The 20,910-nt window shown below is 36.6% G+C and overlaps 1 protein-coding gene across 13 annotated transcripts in view; it reads right to left on the bottom strand.

Moving 5' to 3' along the window:
- The window catches only part of LOC128692052 (Na[+]-driven anion exchanger 1), a 369,866-nt gene that overhangs the window by 58,780 nt on the left and 290,176 nt on the right, over nucleotides 1-20,910 (bottom strand). For 11 of the 13 annotated variants that reach the window (XM_070085267.1, XM_070085266.1, XM_070085270.1 and 8 more), the window contains one exon: nucleotides 17,809-18,018. The exons of the other annotated variants lie outside the window; for them this stretch is intronic. In XM_070085267.1, the coding sequence (XP_069941368.1) occupies nucleotides 17,809-18,018 (210 nt within the window). The remainder of the gene's footprint in view (nucleotides 1-17,808; nucleotides 18,019-20,910) is intronic. 13 annotated transcript variants of the gene reach the window in all.

Raw genomic sequence — 20,910 nt, 5'->3', positions numbered from 1 at the left:
TACTGATCATTCAAGACAAGGCACAGCAAACATAATAATGTAAAAAAAAAAATCAACATCAACAGAGCAAACATAATATACAAAAAGCATCATCATCATAGCAAACATAGTATACAAAATAAAGCAACATCAACAAAGGAAATAATATACAAAATGAAGCAACGGCAACAAAGCAAACATGCAAACTCAAGCCATAACACTTGCAGATAAACACAGACAATGCAGGTGCTACTAAATTTATTATTAAAATGTACAGTAATGGCTCATAGGCCAAATATGTATCATGCAGAGGTATTTTTGTAGTGCCCACATGATGATTAGTGTTTTACTGTTTAAGATGGTTTGGAAAAATGGTAACAATTCAGAATAATCAGTAGAATGTGATATTAACAGGTTGACTTTAATATCATACTGTGTACATATATGTATGTACATACATGCATACATATATATACACATGTCTGTATGCATATATGTATGTATATATATTCCACTCAAAGCAATGTATGGTAATACAGTACCACATTTATTCTAATTTCAGAATGCAATTTCCATTTTTTCATACAGTTTTAAACAGTGGTATTAATGCTCACCTGTAGCAGGAGGTAACCTGTATATTCGATGACATGTGCTGTTTCCTTCTGTGATCTATAATACCTGGTTATCTCAAAATACAACTACAACAATGAAAATATTCACTCTAACCTTCAATGTAAGAGGAACTGCATATGTTTACTGATAATACAAATAATAATGTTGCATTATTAACTTTATCTTAAAATCTAATGCTATAATTATATTACAAGTTATCAGTATTTTAGCAGCCCCTTACCTTAGAACTATCAGCAAACTCTTCCCAGTGTTATTTTCAAAGCATATTAAGTAATTTAAAATGGCTATCACAAAGTATTTAGCATCTATAATCATGAAGTTTATGCAGTCCATTACTATTTAACATACCTTGAAAAATATAGAATCCTAACTGAGCATTTTCTAGGCTTTAATTTAAATAAATTCTCTAAAACCTTTCATTTTTTATTGTGTGTTATTTATATATATTTACATATAAAAAGTATAAAATTAAATGCATGTGAATTTTTGCAAATCCTATAATAAACACTGTAATAATGAGGAGTTTTCCAATATATTTCACCTTATTTCAAAGCCTCAGTCTGTCAGTCACTCAGTTCTAGTCAGAAACACTCAACATCATGAACTAACATGGAAAACAATCTTCTGACAATGAATGGTTCCAGAGTTAGCAAATAAATGTTCATACCCATATAGTCCCACTGAGGATTAAACTTACTTGATTAACAGTATACTAAAGTACTATATATATGTTGATACATCACTTATTAGTCAAGAATTGATGAAATAACTTGTGCTTTTAAACAAACTGCTGAATAAATGTGATTGTATTTCTGTGTTCAAGTTGAATAAACGAACCACATAAGAATAACAAATTCTCAGACTGACCTCTCTTCCACCCATATGTGGACCTCCCTACATTTTTAGTTATATGTGACACTTTCTATTATTCTCAGGAGTTCAACTTGCCAATATTGCCAACTGACAAACAATTAACCAGAAAGATATGACTACATTTTTTATCCTTTTTTGTTTCTATAAAGCTTATGACTAAATGAGAATCTTACAACAAACATAATATTAAGATTGGTAACAGACCTAAATGCACCTTTGGCCTTTCTAACTCAATGTCTCTTCTCTCTCTAGGCATGTAATTCTCCAGCACCATCTTAATCAGTTTGTTACTTTACAAGTTATGACCTTCATGGGTTCTCTGTTTTTCCCATACTATATACCTGTGGCTAGTTTTTGAAGATCATTAATTTTGCTTTAGCCCTGTGGGTTTTCTTTGAACTATTTGTACTTATGCTCTAGTCTCCTGTTGTTAGGTGGGGGAATATCTCTTCTGCTACCTAACCCTTTTGTATCCTCGAAACTCCATGTACTTCCCATATACCACTTTCCTATGAATATAATAATAATAGTAATTAACTTGGCTTCCAAGCTAAAAAAATCTTCGAGTTACTATTTAAGATTAAAAATACTGGATATGCCGCCTTTAACCGAGAGGAAGAAAAAGAAGAGATATAACCTAACCTAAGGTTTCAACCCTTTCAGGGTCGAGAGGCCCCTCTCCTAAACTTGTTCTCAGGGTCGAAAATTTTTTGGAAAAAAACAAAATATTTTTTCTTATGAAATAATAGAGAATCTTTTCCTGATCATAATGACACCAAAAGTATGAAATTTGATGGAAAACTTACAGAATTATGCTTTCGTGAAGTTAGCGGTCTCACTGATGTTCACGCATCGGCGATTCCGCTCACTTTGAGCCCTATTTTCGGCCAATTCCTGTGTACTAGTCGACAAAAATCATATTTATTTCACTAGAACTCCATTTTTTCTATCGAATGAGTACAAGAAACCACCCATTTACCAATTTCAACTATCCAATAAAGTGGCTAGAAATTGGCAATTTTGCCAATTTCACACAAATTTCAAAAGATGCCAATTTCCAAATAGGGTCTGGAATAAACAAGAAAGACATTCCTGGCACTAAAATAACAAGTTCTCTGTTTGTTAGTCACGTTAGTCTCTTACATTTCTTTTGCTTTCCACTTTGAATTTTTATTCTTACAAAAACTAGAAGATTTACTGTTATGAAGACTACTGTATTAGTGTAGAAATGGTATAAATAATATCAGCACACTTGTGAAAGAATATTAGACCCACCAGTTGATGTGTATTGGATGCTTGGCATGATTTGTTTACTTTTGAACTGTGGTAAAAATCGAACATTTCTGCTACTTTGAGCACAATTTCAAGGTACTTTTCATTGTGAAACCAGTCAAAATCATCTCAATTTTTGTAATATGTCTTCCATTCTATAAAATGAGACCAGGAAAACTAGAATACAACCATAAATACCATACAAAAATACAGTGCAAAGTAGCTGTTTTAATCGAAAAACACGGTCATTTTTTTTTCTCATTACGCACTGTGTGCTGCAGGATTTTTTTTATACTGCGCACATTGACCACATAGATCCATTCTTTCATATGTAGGCCTACCAGCTTTCTCTCGCTAGATTTGAAGGCGTAAGAATTTAGGTGTACTAGTACGTCAATAACCCTGGTGCGTAAGCCATACTAGTACGTCGAAAACCCTGAAAGGGTTAACTCTTTCATGGTCGGCAGGCCGTCTCCTAAACTTGTTCTCAGGGTTGGAAATTTCTCGAAAAAAAAATGATTTTTTTTCTTATGAAATGATTGAGAATCTTTTCCCAATCATAATGATGCCAAAAGTATGAAATTTGATGGAAAACTTATGGAATTATACTCTCACGAAGTTAGCGGTCTCGACAATGTTTATGCATCGGCGATTTTGCCCACTTTGAGCCCTATTTTCAGCCAATTCCAATGTACCAGTCGATAAAAATCGTAACTATTTTGCTAGAACTCCATTTTTTTTCTATCGAATGAGTACATGAAACTACCCATTTACCGATTTCACTATCCAATAAAGTGGTCAGAAATTGGCAATTTTGCCAATTTCACACAAATTTCAAAAGATGCCAATTTCCAAATAGGGCCCAGAATAAACAAGATAGACATTCCTGGCACTAAAATAAAAATTTTTCTGTTCATCAGTCACATCCCCAGGCCTCTCTTACATTTTTTTTGCTTTCCACTTTGAATTTTTATTCTCACAAAAAATAAAAGATTTACTGTTATGCAGACTACTGCATTAGTGTAGAAATGGTATAAATAATATCAGCGCACTTGTGAAAGAATATTAGACTCACCAGTTGACATGTGTATTGGATGCGTGGCATGATTTGTTTACTTTTGAACTTTGGCAAAAATCGAACATTTCTGCTACTTTGAGCTCAATTTCAAGGTACTTTTCATTGTGAAACCAATCAAAGTCATATCAATTTCTGTAATATATCTTCCATTCTATAAAATGAGACCAGGAAAACTAGAATACAACCATAAATACCATATGAAAATACACTGCAAAGTCCCTGTTTTAAGGCAAAAACATGGTCGGAGTTTTTTTTCTCATTATGCAGTGTGCTGCAGGATTTTTTTATACCATGCACACTGACCACATAGACACATTCTTTCATATGTAAGCCTATCAGCTTTCTCTCGCTAGATTTGAAGGTGCTAGAATATTTGCGTATTACAACGGCACCAACCCTGGCATGCAAGCCATACTAGTATGGCACCAACCCTGAAAGGGTTAAAAGGATACAAAAGAAATGACAAGGAAGACTTGGTAACCTTATCAAGTGGCACAATATGAGTCTATAACTGAAAATTAACCTTTTGACTGTCGAGACCCCAAATCCTGAGGCGTCTCTGTGTTGCAAAATATTAAAAAAAAAAAAGAATTTTTTTTTCTCATGAAATGATAGAGAATCTTTTCCCGATGGTAATGACACCAAAAGTATGAAATTTGATGGAAAACTTATGGAATTATGTTCTCGCGAAGTTACCAATCTTGGTGATATATACACATAAGAACATAAGAAAGAAGGAACACTGCAACAGGCTTACTGGCCTATGCGAGGCAGGTCCAACTCAGCCAATTCCATTGTTCCAGTCGACCGAACTTATAGCTATTTCTTTAGAACTCCATTTGTTTTATCGACTGAGTACAAGAAACCACCCATTTGCTGATTTCAACTACCCAATAAAGTGATCAGAAATTGGCAGTTTGGCCAATTTCATGCAAATTAAAAAAGATGCCAATTTAAAAACAGGGTCCAGAATAAACAATGCAGACATTCCTGGCACTAAAATAACATTTTCTCTGCTCATTAGTCATGTCTCCAGGCCCCTCTTATATTACTCTTGCTTTCTATTTTGAATTTTTATTCACACAAAAAATAAAAGATTTACTGTTATGTAGACTAATGCATTATTGCAATAATTGTATAAATAATGTCAACCCATTCATGACTGCATATCAGAATGGTTAATTAGAAACTTATTGGACAGTGATGTCATTTGTTCACTCCTGAACACCTGCAAAAATCGAATATTTCCGCTATTTGAGCTCAATTTCAAGGTCCTTTTCGTCATGAAAAGAATCAAAATCATCTCTATTTCTATAATATGTCTTCCATTGTATCAAATGAGACCAAAAAATGAGAATACAACCATAAATACTATACAAAAATACACCTCACAGTCGGAGTTTTAATCCAAAAATACGGTCGGAGTTTTTTTTTTCTCATTATGCACTGCGTGCTGCAGGATTTTTTTTTTATTGCATACACTGACCACAGAGACCCATTCTCTCACATGTGGGCTTACCAGCTTTCTCCCGCTTGATGTGAAGCCGCTAGAATTTTGGAGTAGTATTAATACGTCACCGACACTGGTTCGTAAGATGTATATATACAACAACGACAGTCAAAGGGTTAAGAAATAACTACCAAAAGGATACCAAAATGTTTATCTTTGTAAATAGTTGTAAATTAATGACATGGGCTACATGAAGTGGTAGTGAGTGCTACAATTACTGGAAACCTTAATTAGCTTTATGATGGACTAAATACTGAAGATAGAATATCACAAGCTTCACTCTATGCAGCTACAAATGGGAAATACTGTGTCAAATATATAAAAACTAGTAAAATCACTCCTCTAGCTCTGTTTCTTTGTTCAATTGTGAGTAGTGTACAATCATAAATACCAAACTCTGATGGGTTTGTAATACAGTATTGCTCTGGTGATGATGTCTGGCACTTTCTCTTCTATTTCACTATGCCTGTGATTATATTTGTATTAATGTAGTGGACCAACCTTGCTGTTTAGATTTTTAATTTCTTGTCTTTCTGCCACCTGCTCTGGTATGTATGGGGTGGGAGGTGAAGGGACTTTTATTTACTAAGGGATACTGGCATTTCCTCACTAATTGATAATTCTCTCTTATCCATTCTAAAGAAGCCAGTCCACTATAGCAAATTTTCATCTTGAGAGGTTCTACCATAGAGGAATTCAACAGTATTTTATGGAAAGAGAATATTGGTGGTATTGTATACCTGCATTCACTACCTATACCTACCTCTCTTAGTTCCGTTATGATTTTTCATGTGCTACTGCAAAAAATTCAATGTATGTCAAAGGCCCTAAAATCTGGAACACCCTACCTGAAAACTCCAGAACTGCAGACACATTCATCATTTTCAAAACTACCGTTAGAAAACATCTTATCTCCCTGATACACCCCATCAACTAACTACATAAAAACCACCTGGTGGTTCACACTTACACTCACTCACTCACCCATTTGACTATAAGCACAGAAATACGTATCTTAATCTTAAAATAATGATTCCTAACTAGTCACAAGTTTGCCTGTGATACTCCAATATAGAAACTATGTATTGTGCCAAAACAAAAGCATTCACATTGCTACACTCACAAACTAGTATTTAGTCACTTAGTATTTAGTCAACTTACTCCACAATTTGTAATAATTTAGGGCTAAGAATTAATCTAAGTTTGTCAGAAATGCCTAGCCTTGCTAGGTGTTCTAGTGGCCCCCTCTGTAATTAGTATTTTATTACATGTAAAACACACAATAACCAAAATCTGTAAACCCCGCATTGTAATCCTTATAGAGAATAAACTGCACTCAGTTCAACTTCCTTTACCTCTGCTCACTCACTATTGCTCTATTTTTGTGGCACACAAGCACTAGTTGGGGCATCTGTACCTGCCCAGCTTCAGTTAGCAATAACATCTAATAGTGTAAACACCTTCCTCAGTTCTCATTATGAATTATCTTTTGACTAGCTTTGCCCAGCAGCTTTGGGGATATTAGCTGTGTCTGCATTCAACTTTCCTAGTCTTCATGAATTTGTGATGATGATACCCATTCTATTTGCCCACACACATGACTCATGGCACTGATAAGCTTTGGGAGGACTGTATGCTGGCAGGTATACACTGTGTTGACTTGGGCTAGGAGAATTTTTTTTTTTTTTTTTTTTTTATCACACTGGCCGATTCCCACCAAGGCAGGGTGGCCCAAAAAAGAAAAACTTTCACCATCATTCACTCCATCACTGTCTTGCCAGACGGGTGCTTTACACTACAGTTTTTAAACTGCAACATTAACACCCCTCCTTCAGAGTGCAGGCACTGTACTTCCCATCTCCAGGACTCAAGTCCGGCCTGCCGGTTTCCCTGAATCCCTTCATAAATGTTACTTTGCTCACACTCCAACAGCACGTCAAGTATTAAAAACCATTTGTCTCCATTCACTCCTATCAAACACGCTCACGCATGCCTGCTGGAAGTCCAAGCCCCTCGCACACAAAACCTCCTTTACCCCCTCCCTCCAACCTTTCCTAGGCCGACCCCTACCCCGCCTTCCTTCCACTACATACATACATTCTCTAGGAGAATGTTTTTTTTTTTTTTTTTTTTTTTTTATCACACCGGCCGATTCCCACCAAGGCAGGGTGGCCCGAAAAAGAAAAACTTTCACCATCATTCACTCCATCACTGTCTTGCCAGAAGGGTGCTCTACACTACAGTTTTTAAACTGCAACATTAACACCCCTCCTTCAGAGTGCAGGCACTGTACTTCCCATCTCCAGGACTCAAGTCCGGCCTGCCGGTTTCCCTGAATCCCTTCATAAATGTTACTTTGCTCACACTCCAACAGCACGTCAAGTATTAAAAACCATTTGTCTCCATTCACTCCTATCAAACACGCTCAAGCATGCCTGCTGGAAGTCCAAGCCCCTCGCACACAAAACCTCCTTTACCCCCTCCCTCCAACCCTTCCTAGGCCGACCCCTACCCCGCCTTCCTTCCACTACAGACTGATACACTCTTGAAGTCATTCTGTTTCGCTCCATTCTCTCTACATGTCCGAACCACCTCAACAACCCTTCCTCAGCCCTCTGGACAACAGTTTTGGTAATCCCGCACCTCCTCCTAACTTCCAAACTACGAATTCTCTGCATTATATTCACACCACACATTGCCCTCAGACATGACATCTCCACTGCCTCCAGCCTTCTCCTCGCTGCAACATTCATCACCCACGCTTCACACCCATATAAGAGCGTTGGTAAAACTATACTCTCATACATTCCCCTCTTTGCCTCCAAGGACAAAGTTCTTTGTCTCCACAGACTCCTAAGTGCACCACTCACTCTTTTTCCCTCATCAATTCTATGATTCACCTCATCTTTCATAGACCCATCCGCTGACACGTCCACTCCCAAATATCTGAATACGTTCACCTCCTCCATACTCTCTCCCTCCAATCTGATATTCAATCTTTCATCACCTAATCTTTTTGTTATCCTCATAACCTTACTCTTTCCTGTATTCACCTTTAATTTTCTTCTTTTGCACACCCTACCAAATTCATCCACCAATCTCTGCAACTTCTCTTCAGAATCTCCCAAGAGCACAGTGTCATCAGCAAAGAGCAGCTGTGACAACTCCCACTTTGTGTGTGATTCTTTATCTTTTAACTCCACGCCTCTTGCCAAGACCCTCGCATTTACTTCTCTTACAACCCCATCTATAAATATATTAAACAACCACGGTGACATCACACATCCTTGTCTAAGGCCTACTTTTACTGGGAAAAAATTTCCCTCTTTCCTACATACTCTAACTTGAGCCTCACTATCCTCGTAAAAACTCTTCACTGCTTTCAGTAACCTACCTCCTACACCATACACTTGCAACATCTGCCACATTGCCCCCCTATCCACCCTGTCATACGCCTTTTCCAAATCCATAAATGCCACAAAGACCTCTTTAGCCTTATCTAAATACTGTTCACTTATATGTTTCACTGTAAACACCTGGTCCACACACCCCCTACCTTTCCTAAAGCCTCCTTGTTCATCTGCTATCCTATTCTCCGTCTTACTCTTAATTCTTTCAATTATAACTCTACCATACACTTTACCAGGTACACTCAACAGACTTATCCCCCTATAATTTTTGCACTCTCTTTTATCCCCTTTGCCTTTATACAAAGGAACTATGCATGCTCTCTGCCAATCCCTAGGTACCTTACCCTCTTCCATACATTTATTAAACAATTGCACCAACCACTCCAAAACTATATCCCCACCTGCTTTTAACATTTCTATCTTTATCCCATCAATCCCGGCTGCCTTACCCCCTTTCATTTTACCTACTGCCTCACGAACTTCCCCCACACTCACAACTGGCTCTTCCTCACTCCTACAAGATGTTATTCCTCCTTGCCCTATACACGAAATCACAGCTTCCCTATCTTCATCAACATTTAACAATTCCTCAAAATATTCCTTCCATCTTCCCAATACCTCTAACTCTCCATTTAATAACTCTCCTCTCCTATTTTTAACTGACAAATCCATTTGTTCTCTAGGCTTTCTTAACTTGTTAATCTCACTCCAAAACTTTTTCTTATTTTCAACAAAATTTGTTGATAACATCTCACCCACTCTCTCATTTGCTCTCTTTTTACATTGCTTCACCACTCTCTTAACCTCTCTCTTTTTCTCCATATACTCTTCCCTCCTTGCATCACTTCTACTTTGTAAAAACTTCTCATATGCTAACTTTTTCTCCCTTACTACTCTCTTTACATCATCATTCCACCAATCGCTCCTCTTCCCTCCTGCACCCACTTTCCTGTAACCACAAACTTCTGCTGAACACTCTAACACTACATTTTTAAACCTACCCCATACCTCTTCGACCCCATTGCCTATGCTCTCATTAGCCCATCTATCCTCCAATAGCTGTTTATATCTTACCCTAACTGCCTCCTCTTTTAGTTTATAAACCTTCACCTCTCTCTTCCCTGATGCTTCTATTCTCCTTGTATCCCATCTACCTTTTACTCTCAGTGTAGCTACAACTAGAAAGTGATCTGATATATCTGTGGCCCCTCTATAAACATGTACATCCTGAAGTCTACTCAACAGTCTTTTATCTACCAATACATAATCCAACAAACTACTGTCATTTCGCCCTACATCATATCTTGTATACTTATTTATCCTCTTTTTCTTAAAATATGTATTACCTATAACTAAACCCCTTTCTATACAAAGTTCAATCAAAGGGCTCCCGTTATCATTTACACCTGGCACCCCAAACTTACCTACCACACCCTCTCTAAAAGTTTCTCCTACTTTAGCATTCAAGTCCCCTACCACAATTACTCTCTCACTTGGTTCAAAGGCTCCTATACATTCACTTAACATCTCCCAAAATCTCTCTCTCTCCTCTGCATTCCTCTCTTCTCCAGGTGCATACACGCTTATTATGACCCACTTCTCGCATCCAACCTTTACTTTAATCCACATAATTCTTGAATTTACACATTCATATTCTCTTTTCTCCTTCCATAACTGATCATTTAACATTACTGCTACCCCTTCCTTTGCTCTAACTCTCTCAGATACTCCAGATTTAATCCCATTTATTTCCCCCCACTGAAACTCTCCTACCCCCTAGGAGAATGTATGTATATATAATTGGGGCCCTGATATTGTAATTATTTCAGGTCACTTTTATATTGTTAAAATCTTTATATATGCTTCTGAACTGTTGTATCTGGGTGCCTCTGCAAAAACAGTAATTATGTGTGAGTGAGGTGAAAATGTTGAATGATTATGAAAGTATTTTCATTTTGGGGATTTTCTTTCTTTTTGGGTCACCCTGCCTAGGTGGGAGAAGGCTGACTTGTTGAAAAAAAAATATATATACAGCCTCTCCTCACTTAATAACAGAGGTCTGTTCCTAAGACTACATCGGTGAATGAATCTGTCACTAAGTGAGGAGGATACTATAATAGCAGTGGGTTTGTGTCAGCCATCTTCAATATTGTTTTAATGTCACCTTTGCACCATTTATAACATTTCTGGTATATTTTTAAGTGTTTATACACTAGTGTACTGTATAATACAGAATAGAGGAAATGAACTCTACTATGCATTATTTAGGAATGCATACTGGTCAGAGAGCCTGTCGTAAGTCCGAGTTGTCGGTAAATGAGTACGTCGCTAAGTGAGGAGAGGTTGTATGTATATATATATATATATATGTTATGGAGAGAGAAGAGGGAATATAAATGTATAAATTCAAGGATTATGTGGATTAAAATAAGGGCCGGATGTGAAAAGTGGGTCATAATAAGTGTGTATGCACATGGAGAAGAGAGGAGTGTAGAGGAGAGAGATTTTAAGAGATTTTAAGTGAGTGTGTAGGAACTTTTGAACCAAGTGAGAGAGTAATCGTGGTAGGGGACCTAAATGCTAAAGCAGGAGATGCATTTAGAGGGTGTGGTAGGTTAGTTTGGTGTGCAGGTGTAAATGATAATAGGGAGCATTTAACTGAACTTCATATAGAAAGGGGTTTGGTTATAGGTAACACATATTTTTATGAAAAAGAGGATAAGTATACATGATATGATATAGGGCATAATGACAGTAGTTTGTTGGACTACGTATTGGTAGATGAAAAACTGTTGGGTAGACTTCATGATGTACATGTTTATAGAGGGGCCACAGATATATCAGATCACTTTTAAGTTGTAGCTACAGTGAGAGTAAAAGGTGGATGGGATACAAGGAAAATGGAAGCATCAAGTAAGAGAGAGAGAGGTAAAGGTTTATAAACTAAAGGAGGCAGAAAGTGGGTGTAGGAGGGAAGAAGAGTCATTGGTGGAATGATGATGTAAAGAGTAGTAAGAGAGAAAAAGTTAGCATATGAGAGGTTTTTACAAAGTTGAAGTGATGCAAGGAGGGAGGAGTATATGGAGATAAAAAAAGAGGTTAAGAGAGTGGTGAAGCAATGTAAAAAGAGAGCAAATGAGAGAGTGGGTGATATGTTATCAAAAAATTTTGTTGAAAATAAGAAAAAGTTTTGGAGTGAGATTAATGAGTTGAGAAAGCTTAGGGAACAAATGGATTTGTTAGTTAAAAAATAGGAGAGTTAGAGGTATGGGGAAGATGGAGGGAATATTTTGAGGAATTGTTAAATGTTGATGAAGATAGGGAAGCTGTGATTTCGTGTATAGGGCAAGGAGGAATAACATGTTATAGGAGTGTGGAAGAGCCAGTTGTAAGTGAGGGGGAAGTTCATGAGGCAGTGGGTAGAATGAAAGGGGGTTAAGCAGCTGGGAATGATGGGATAAAGATAGAAATGTTAAAAGAAGGTGGGGATATAGTATTGGAGTGGCTAGTGTTTTTATTTAATAAATGTATGGAAGAGAGTAAGGTACCTAGGGACTGGCAGACAGCATGCAGTTCCTTTGTATAAAGGCAAAGGGGACAAAAGAGAGTGTAGAAATTATAGGGGAATAAGTTTGTTGAGTATACCTAGTAAAGTGTATGATAGAGTTATTATTGAAAGAATTAAGAGTAAGATGGATAGCAGATGAACAAGGAGGCTTTAGAAGGTTAGGGGGTATGTAGACCAATGTTTGCAGTATAACACATAGGTGAACAGTATTTAGATAAGGGTAAAGTGGTTTTTGTCGCATTTATGGATTTGGAAAAGGTGTATGATTGGGTGGATAAGGGGGTAATGTGGCAGATATTGCAAATGTATGGAATAGGAGGTAGGTTATTGAAAGCAGTGAAGAGTCTTTACAAGGATAGTGAGGCTCAGGTTAGAGTATGTGGGAGAGAGGGAGATTATTTCCCAGTAAAAGTAGGCCTTAGACAGGGATGTGTGATGTCACCATGGTTGTTCAATATATTTATAAATGGAGTTGTAAGAGAAGTGAATGCTCAGGTGATGGCAAGAGGTGTGGGGGTTAAAAGATAAAGAATCTAACACAAAGTGGGAGCTGTCACAGTTGCTCTATGCTGATGACACTGTGCTTTTGGGAGATTCTGAAGAGAAGTTGCAGAGGTTGGTTGATGAGTTTAGTAGGGTATGTAAAAGAAGGAAATTAAAAGTGAATATAGGAAAGAGTAAGGTGATGAGGATAACAAAAAAATTAGGTAATGGAAGACTGGATATCAGATTGGAGGGAGAGAGTATGGAGGAGGTGAATGTATCCAGATATCTGAGAGTGGACGTGTCAGCAGATGGGTCTATGAAAGATGAGGTGAATCATACAATTGATGAGGGGAAGAAGGTGAGTGGTGTACTGAGGAGTCTGTGGAGGCAAAGAACTTTATCCATGAAAGCAAAGAAGGGAATGTAAGAGAGTATAGTTATACCAATGCTCCTGTATGGGTGTGAGGCATAGGTGGTGAATGTTGTAACAAGAAGGCTGGAGGCAGTGGAGATGTCATGTCTGAGGGCAATGTGTGGTGTAAATAAAATGCAGAGAATCCGTAGTTTGGAGATTGGGTGGAGGTGCGGAATTACTAAAACTATTATCAAGAGGGCTGAGGAGGAGTTATTGAGATGGTCTGGACATGTAGAGAGGATAGAACAAAATAGGATGACCTTCAAGAGTGTATAAATCTGCAGTGAAGAGAAGGTGGGGTAGGGGTCGGCCTAGGAAAGGTTGGAGAGAGGGGGTAAAGGAGGTATTGTGTGCGAGAGGCTTGGACTTCTAGCAGCGTGCATGAGCATGTTAGATAGGAGCAAATGGAAACAAATAGTTTTTATGACTTGAAGTGCTGTTGGATTGTAAGCAAGGTAACATTTATGAAGGGATTCAGGGAAACCAGCAGGTTGGACTTGATTCCTGGAGATGGGAAGTACAGTGTCTGCACTCTGAAGGAGGGGTGTTAATGTTGTAGTTTTATAACTGTAGTGTAAATGTGCCTCTGGCAAGACACTGATGGAGTGAATGATGATGAGAGTTTTTCTTTTTTGGGCCGATGTGTTAATAAAAAAAATATTTGCTTTACTATTTTACATGATCTAAAATATCATGATGTGTTGTGAGCAAGGTAACATTTATGAAGGAACTCAAAGAAACTGGTTAGCAGAACTTCAGTCCTGGAGATGGTAAGTACAGTGCACTGTAAAAAAGGGGCAGGGATGCAGTTTAGATGGCCATCTTTACTGTGATGTCATCACATTTCTGGTAAGGCAATGACTGAATGAGTGATGGCAAAAGTGTTTCCTCTTTTTAGGGTCACTTCACTTCGGTGGGAGGTGTTCAAGTGTTATATAAAAAAAAACAGGTGACCTATTTGTACTACAGTTGGCCTAAAAACAGTAAAAAATATTTGAATAATATACTATGTCTGAGTAATCAGGTTTGCAATAAAACCTCCTATTAAAATATAAAATCCATATCTGTGAATTCATCACCAGTTAACCTCTAGCAGCATTCCTCTCTTAGATACAGAGGTTGCATTATATTTTAATATCAATAAACATAAATTATTTCTTATTCAAGCTATTTAACTATATTTGCTCTATAGTATTATTTATTACTGATTTTAGGTTTTACATTTCTCATTACATTGTATAGTAGTTATTTTTGAACAAATGCATTTTTTTGTTTTGCAGTACTGCATCTGATCCTCTGGGACAATTTACTGGATAGTATTTATGTTTGAATTTTGTATTAAGTTTTCCCTCACTTGTTATTGGATAATGTGCATTGACCTTTTGTACATGACATTTTTAGTGCATATTTGGTAGGCTCGTATTTTTGGAAATTTTAGCATTATTTATTAAGATGGCAAGAAGAGCTAATACAAGAAGATGTTAATTATTATGTGAAGTATAAGTAGTTTCTAAGTGAATATGTCCCCTGATGTATGAATGTAACTTGCACTGCTATGTGAAAATGCACTAAAAAAATAGCATTAAGCAAAGATTAACATAAATGGTAGGAGAATATACAGTGGTGTTTTTGCTTCTAGTAGACGGCTCAATGTTTTATTAATTCTCTTTCCCTTTCTGCCTATTGCTCACTTCTTCTCTGGTTTCCTCAGTACAATAGTAGTAATTACCACATTTTGCACCTCTAAAACTATTTTTCATGCTAAATGCAGAGTTAAGTGGGCAGTAACATTTTCTGCAGTTGGTATATCTATGATAATCTACTAGCAATGACACTGCTCAACCTAGCTTTGTATTCTACAGCTTTAAAGTAACCTATCAATAATATTCAAGAATGATAATTTTAATTTTAAATGTATACTGAGCAATGGTTTTATTGCATTTAGAGTGCAATCCCACTTTTATTTTGGATAATGAAAGCACAGGACTAAGATAAAATAGTGTGTGTGCTTATGTGGCAGCAGGATCCAGTGCATGAAGATGGAAGTCCACAATATTTAGGCTATTTTTACCCTCTTACTGTACAATTCAGAAATAATTTTAAATGTTCACCTGCACTCAGCAGTAGCTTTCCTAAATATAAGTTGTCTTTACCACTTATTTTTATAATTTAAGCCTGCCTGTAATGCTCTGCATACAAGGGGCTTTTGACATGTACACCCAACTGCTATAATACCTTGTACAGCTATGTATCATGTCCTAATAAAACTAATAAAATATTATTATTATTATTATTATTATTATTATTATTATTATTATTATTATTAGCATTATTATTATTATTATTATTATTATTATTATTATTATTATTATAAGTGCATGTCTTTCACTAAATTTCATATACAGTTTTCATTACACTGTCCCTTCCTCATTGCCTTTCTCTGCATTAAGTATCTAACATCCTCCCCTTTATCATCAAAACCATCAGTACATCTTCACCTCATTAAAACTAGCATATTAATTTTGTGTAAAAAAAAAAAAAAAAAAAAAATTAACGGTAAAAACAATTACCCATTTTGTGAGTTGAAAAGTAATTTCACATATTTTCTTCCCTCTGGATGATTCAGGAATGTAACACTCTAAGTTTACAAAAATATATATTGCTGAAGTTCACCAATAAGTAATTATGGCTGTACTTTACAACTGAACTTTTGATTCAGTTGAAGTTGCAACATTTTGTGCAGTACCACAAATCGTAGTCTTAAATACTATACACCCAAAATATGTTAGTGTTGTATTCCCTGCTGACTGAATATAGTTCAGGAGAATTGCATAATATATTCATGGGATTATAATATTTTAGTGTATGGTGTGCATAATTTAATATTAAACCATCAATAATGAATACATTGTTAACAACACTGAATAATTCTAAACAAACAAACAAGCCACTTGAACATGTCTGATAATTGTAAAAACAACATTATTCAAAGCAAAGAAACTTTCATGGCATTTAAAAGAACTTCTGTAAAAGATGTAATTCGTTGCCTTTTACCGAATGACACCATTATTGTGATAATCCCAGTATCTGATAGTCTATAGAGTACACTTTTGAATGTCTCTAATGTGACAATCCCACTATCTTATAGTCTTTAGAGTACACCTTTCCACAGAATTTTTATATTTTGGTGTCTAACACTGACTAGTTAAATATAAATTTATTTTCACCATATTAAGAAACAGAATACACAACACTGGTCAGATTTTGCAATTCATTTAGAGATCACATTGGCCAAATGCCAGCATTTTTAATATAAAAATTCTCAGTATTTAGCCTTATCATTAATGTAGTGTTATATGAGCATAAAATTACACATTGCTATCACACTGCTTCTATGTGTCAGGACTGTAAAATAACAAATAATACTTAAATTGGATAATTAAAATAAACCAACATAATTATTTTCAATCATGCATATCTATTCATTTTACAATAAAATAATTGTCTTAATCTTTTAAATTAGACTAAACTGACCATGGCCACAGCTGTCCCAGGAACTCTAATACTGTAATGGATTTTTAGAAAGACCAGAAAAATTGGTGAATAGTCAATAGTTTTTCTGATAAGTCGTGAGATGTTTCTCCCTGTAAATGTGATCATTTCATTTTTGGTTAACAATTGTAAAACAAGATGTTTATAATGTGTAAGAAGAAATCTTGATATGAAAATAGGGAATAAACCTATATACAGTATTTGAAAGATGGGACATTTAGAGAGCTAGTAGGGTGGTTTCTGAAGCAAGATTAATGACACAAGAAGACTTTAATGGCTCAGAAAATAAGTCTGGATAGAATGAACATAAATATTTGCTAAGGGGCAGTCTTTTAGTTGATGTAAATGTGCTGCAGAAAGCAAACTACAATGTAAACATATTGGACAGCACAAAAAGCAAAGTCAACAAACACACAAATGAACCCTACAATTGATATAAACTTTATCTGAATTTAAACTTTTGTCTCTTCATAAAGATTTGCAAGTATACTACTGTAGGATTCATTTGTAATTAAAATGCAATAAAATTAATACACAGACAAAGGACAAAACATGCTGGAAGATGACTATCAAACAACAGATACATACACAAAAGGGTTAATTAGTTACAAGCAGCACTACAACACTACAGTTGGGACATGAAGAAACATTGTACCATATACAACAAGGAGCATAAAGGTATTCAAAATGATGGTGACTATATTAACTTGCAGTCTTCTAATGCTGTATTAAGGGCAATTGTTGATGCACTTCCCTCGTTTTTATGTTGCTTTGAAAAAGGTATCAAACTGCAGAAGAAAGTAGAGTACAGTAATGTGCAATCTTCAAGGAGAGTATAAGAATAAGTCCCAAATGAATAAGGTGCCATGAGCCTTTTAAATATCAAAAGCAATCCAAGTCCTGAAATATATCCTACTCAATTTATTTGCCCATCCCAATGGCTGACTGACAAAAGTCCCGATGCTTGGCATCTGCGTCAATGAAGAAGGTAGTTTCTAGACCCCCAATGATGTTGGGGTCAATCGTACTTACAAATGACACGCTTCGTTCTCAATTTCCAATGTGCTTTCCTTTGTGTCAGACTCATTTTCTGAGTGGCCCATACACAGGGGGCTGTCAATCATTTCCACATCAGTTGCATGCCCAAAGGCCACTCCATTGGGCACGCCATTTACTTCATCATTAGCACGGCTCTTCTTGCGGCGGCGGCAACGTTTGCAGCTGTTACGGCTCCTGTCCTCACTGAAAGTTATGGCTGATTGTGAGCTGGAGCATGATGATATAATATTGCCATCACCATGGTTAGTAAACATACCTTTGCCTCAAGATGAACCATGTGGTTGTATATAATGTAGCACTGTGATTTAAAATTTTATTTCATAATACATTAAATATTTTTTATAGGAATTACTTTTAATGTAACGAAAACCTTACTGATCATCAAATATTTTATAACAAATTCACAAAATAAAATGCCAACAACAACAACTGTTCATGGGTGTCTGAGGTAGAGGAATTGCTCTGGCAGCCTTTGTTTCAAGTGAGTAGAAACACACTCAGTGGGTTGTTATTTTTCTCCTACTTACCTTTGTTTTGAATTCTAAAGTATCTCTGAGTGACAGACAACCTTGTTAAGTCCTGGCCATCAAAAGTCACAGAGCACACTAAAAAGACTGCAGCATACTGTTCTAATCTAACGCTTCGTGCTTCAACACTTGAATCAGGGAAGTATACTTGAGAATAATTTTGAAGGGATAATAAGGAGTTTTAGAATTATTACTGATGGAGGACCCTAATACATGGTGGTGTTGTTTACAATGGCTCAAGAAGCTTTGTAAAGGCACTATTCATACTGTTACAAATATTTTTATACATATCTAAGTATTCTCAATAGTTTAGCGATAGTAATAATTTAAAAAAACAAAAAGAGCTCAAGTGATAGTAAAAATTGGTAAGTTGCAAAATACGTTCAATATAATCACCATGTACAATTAAATAATGCATAAATATTGATACTCTAACATTACTTGTACTAGTGTATTAAACTTTTATAAGTCATAGTATACAAACTACTCCATTAAGCCGAGCATATATATATATATATACATATATATATATATATATATATATATATATATATATATATATATATATATATATATATTTTTTAATTTTTTTTTTTTATTATCACACCGGCCGAGTCCCACCAAGGCAGGGTGGCCCGAAAAAGAAAAACTTTCACCATCATTCACTCCATCACTGTCTTGCCAGAAGGGTGCTTTACACTACAGTTTTTAAACTGCAACATTAACACCCCTCCTTCAGAGTGCAGGCACTGTACTTCCCATCTCCAGGACTCAAGTCCGGCCTGCCGGTTTCCCTGAATCCCTTCATAAATGTTACTTTGCTCACACTCCAACAGCACGTCAAGTATTAAAAACCATTTGTCTCCATTCACTCCTATCAAACACGCTCACGCATGCCTGCTGGAAGTCCAAGCCCCTCGCACACAAAACCTCCTTTACCCCCTCCCTCCAACCCTTCCTAGGCCGACCCCTACCCCGCCTTCCTTCCACTACAGACTGATACACTCTTGAAGTCATTCTGTTTCGCTCCATTCTCTCTACATGTCCGAACCACCTCAACAACCCTTCCTCAGCCCTCTGGACAACAGTTTTGGTAATCCCGCACCTCCTCCTAACTTCCAAACTACGAATTCTCTGCATTATATTCACACCACACATTGCCCTCAGACATGACATCTCCACTGCCTCCAGCCTTCTCCTCGCTGCAACATTCATCACCCACGCTTCACACCCATATAAGAGCGTTGGTAAAACTATACTCTCATACATTCCCCTCTTTGCCTCCAAGGACAAAGTTCTTTGTCTCCACAGACTCCTAAGTGCACCACTCACTCTTTTTCCCTCATCAATTCTATGATTCACCTCATCTTTCATAGACCCATCCGCTGACACGTCCACTCCCAAATATCTGAATACGTTCACCTCCTCCATACTCTCTCCCTCCAATCTGATATTCAATCTTTCATCACCTAATCTTTTTGTTATCCTCATAACCTTACTCTTTCCTGTATTCACCTTTAATTTTCTTCTTTTGCACACCCTACCAAATTCATCCACCAATCTCTGCAACTTCTCTTCAGAATCTCCCAAGAGCACAGTGTCATCAGCAAAGAGCAGCTGTGACAACTCCCACTTTGTGTGTGATTCTTTATCTTTTAACTCCACGCCTCTTGCCAAGACCCTCGCATTTACTTCTCTTACAACCCCATCTATAAATATATTAAACAACCACGGTGACATCACACATCCTTGTCTAAGGCCTACTTTTACTGGGAAAAAATTCCCCTCTTTCCTACATACTCTAACTTGAGCCTCACTATCCTCGTAAAAACTCTTCACTGCTTTCAGTAACCTACCTCCTACACCATACACTTGCAACATCTGCCACATTGCCCCCCTATCCACCCTGTCATACGCCTTTTCCAAATCCATAAATGCCACAAAGACCTCTTTAGCCTTATCTAAATACTGTTCACTTATATGTTTCACTGTAAACACCTGGTCCACACACCCCCTACCTTTCCTAAAGCCTCCTTGTTCATCTGCTATCCTATTCTCCGTCTTACTCTTAATTCTTTCAATTATAACTCTACCATACACTTTACCAGGTACACTCAACAGACTTATCCCCCTATAATTTTTGCACTCTCTTTTATCCCCTTTGCCTTTATACAAAGGAACTATGCATGCTCTCTGCCAATCCCTAGGTACCTTACCCTCTTCCATACATTTATTAAATAATTGCACCAACCACTCCAAAACTATATCCCCACCTGCTTTTAACATTTCTATCTATATATATTATATATATATATATATTATATATATATATATGTATATATATATATATATATATATATATATATATATATATATATATATATATATATATATATATATATATATATATATATATATATGAGGTGGTTCGGACATGTAGAGAGAATGGAGCGAAACAGAATGACTTCAAGAGTGTATCAGTCTGTAGTGGAAGGAAGGCGGGGTAGGGGTCGGCCTAGGAAGGGTTGGAGGGAGGGGGTAAAGGAGG

Source organism: Cherax quadricarinatus, chromosome 15 (genome assembly GCF_038502225.1).
Source record: "Cherax quadricarinatus isolate ZL_2023a chromosome 15, ASM3850222v1, whole genome shotgun sequence".
Lineage (NCBI taxonomy): Eukaryota > Metazoa > Arthropoda > Malacostraca > Decapoda > Parastacidae > Cherax > Cherax quadricarinatus.
This window is presented reverse-complemented; position numbering and strand designations above follow the sequence as displayed.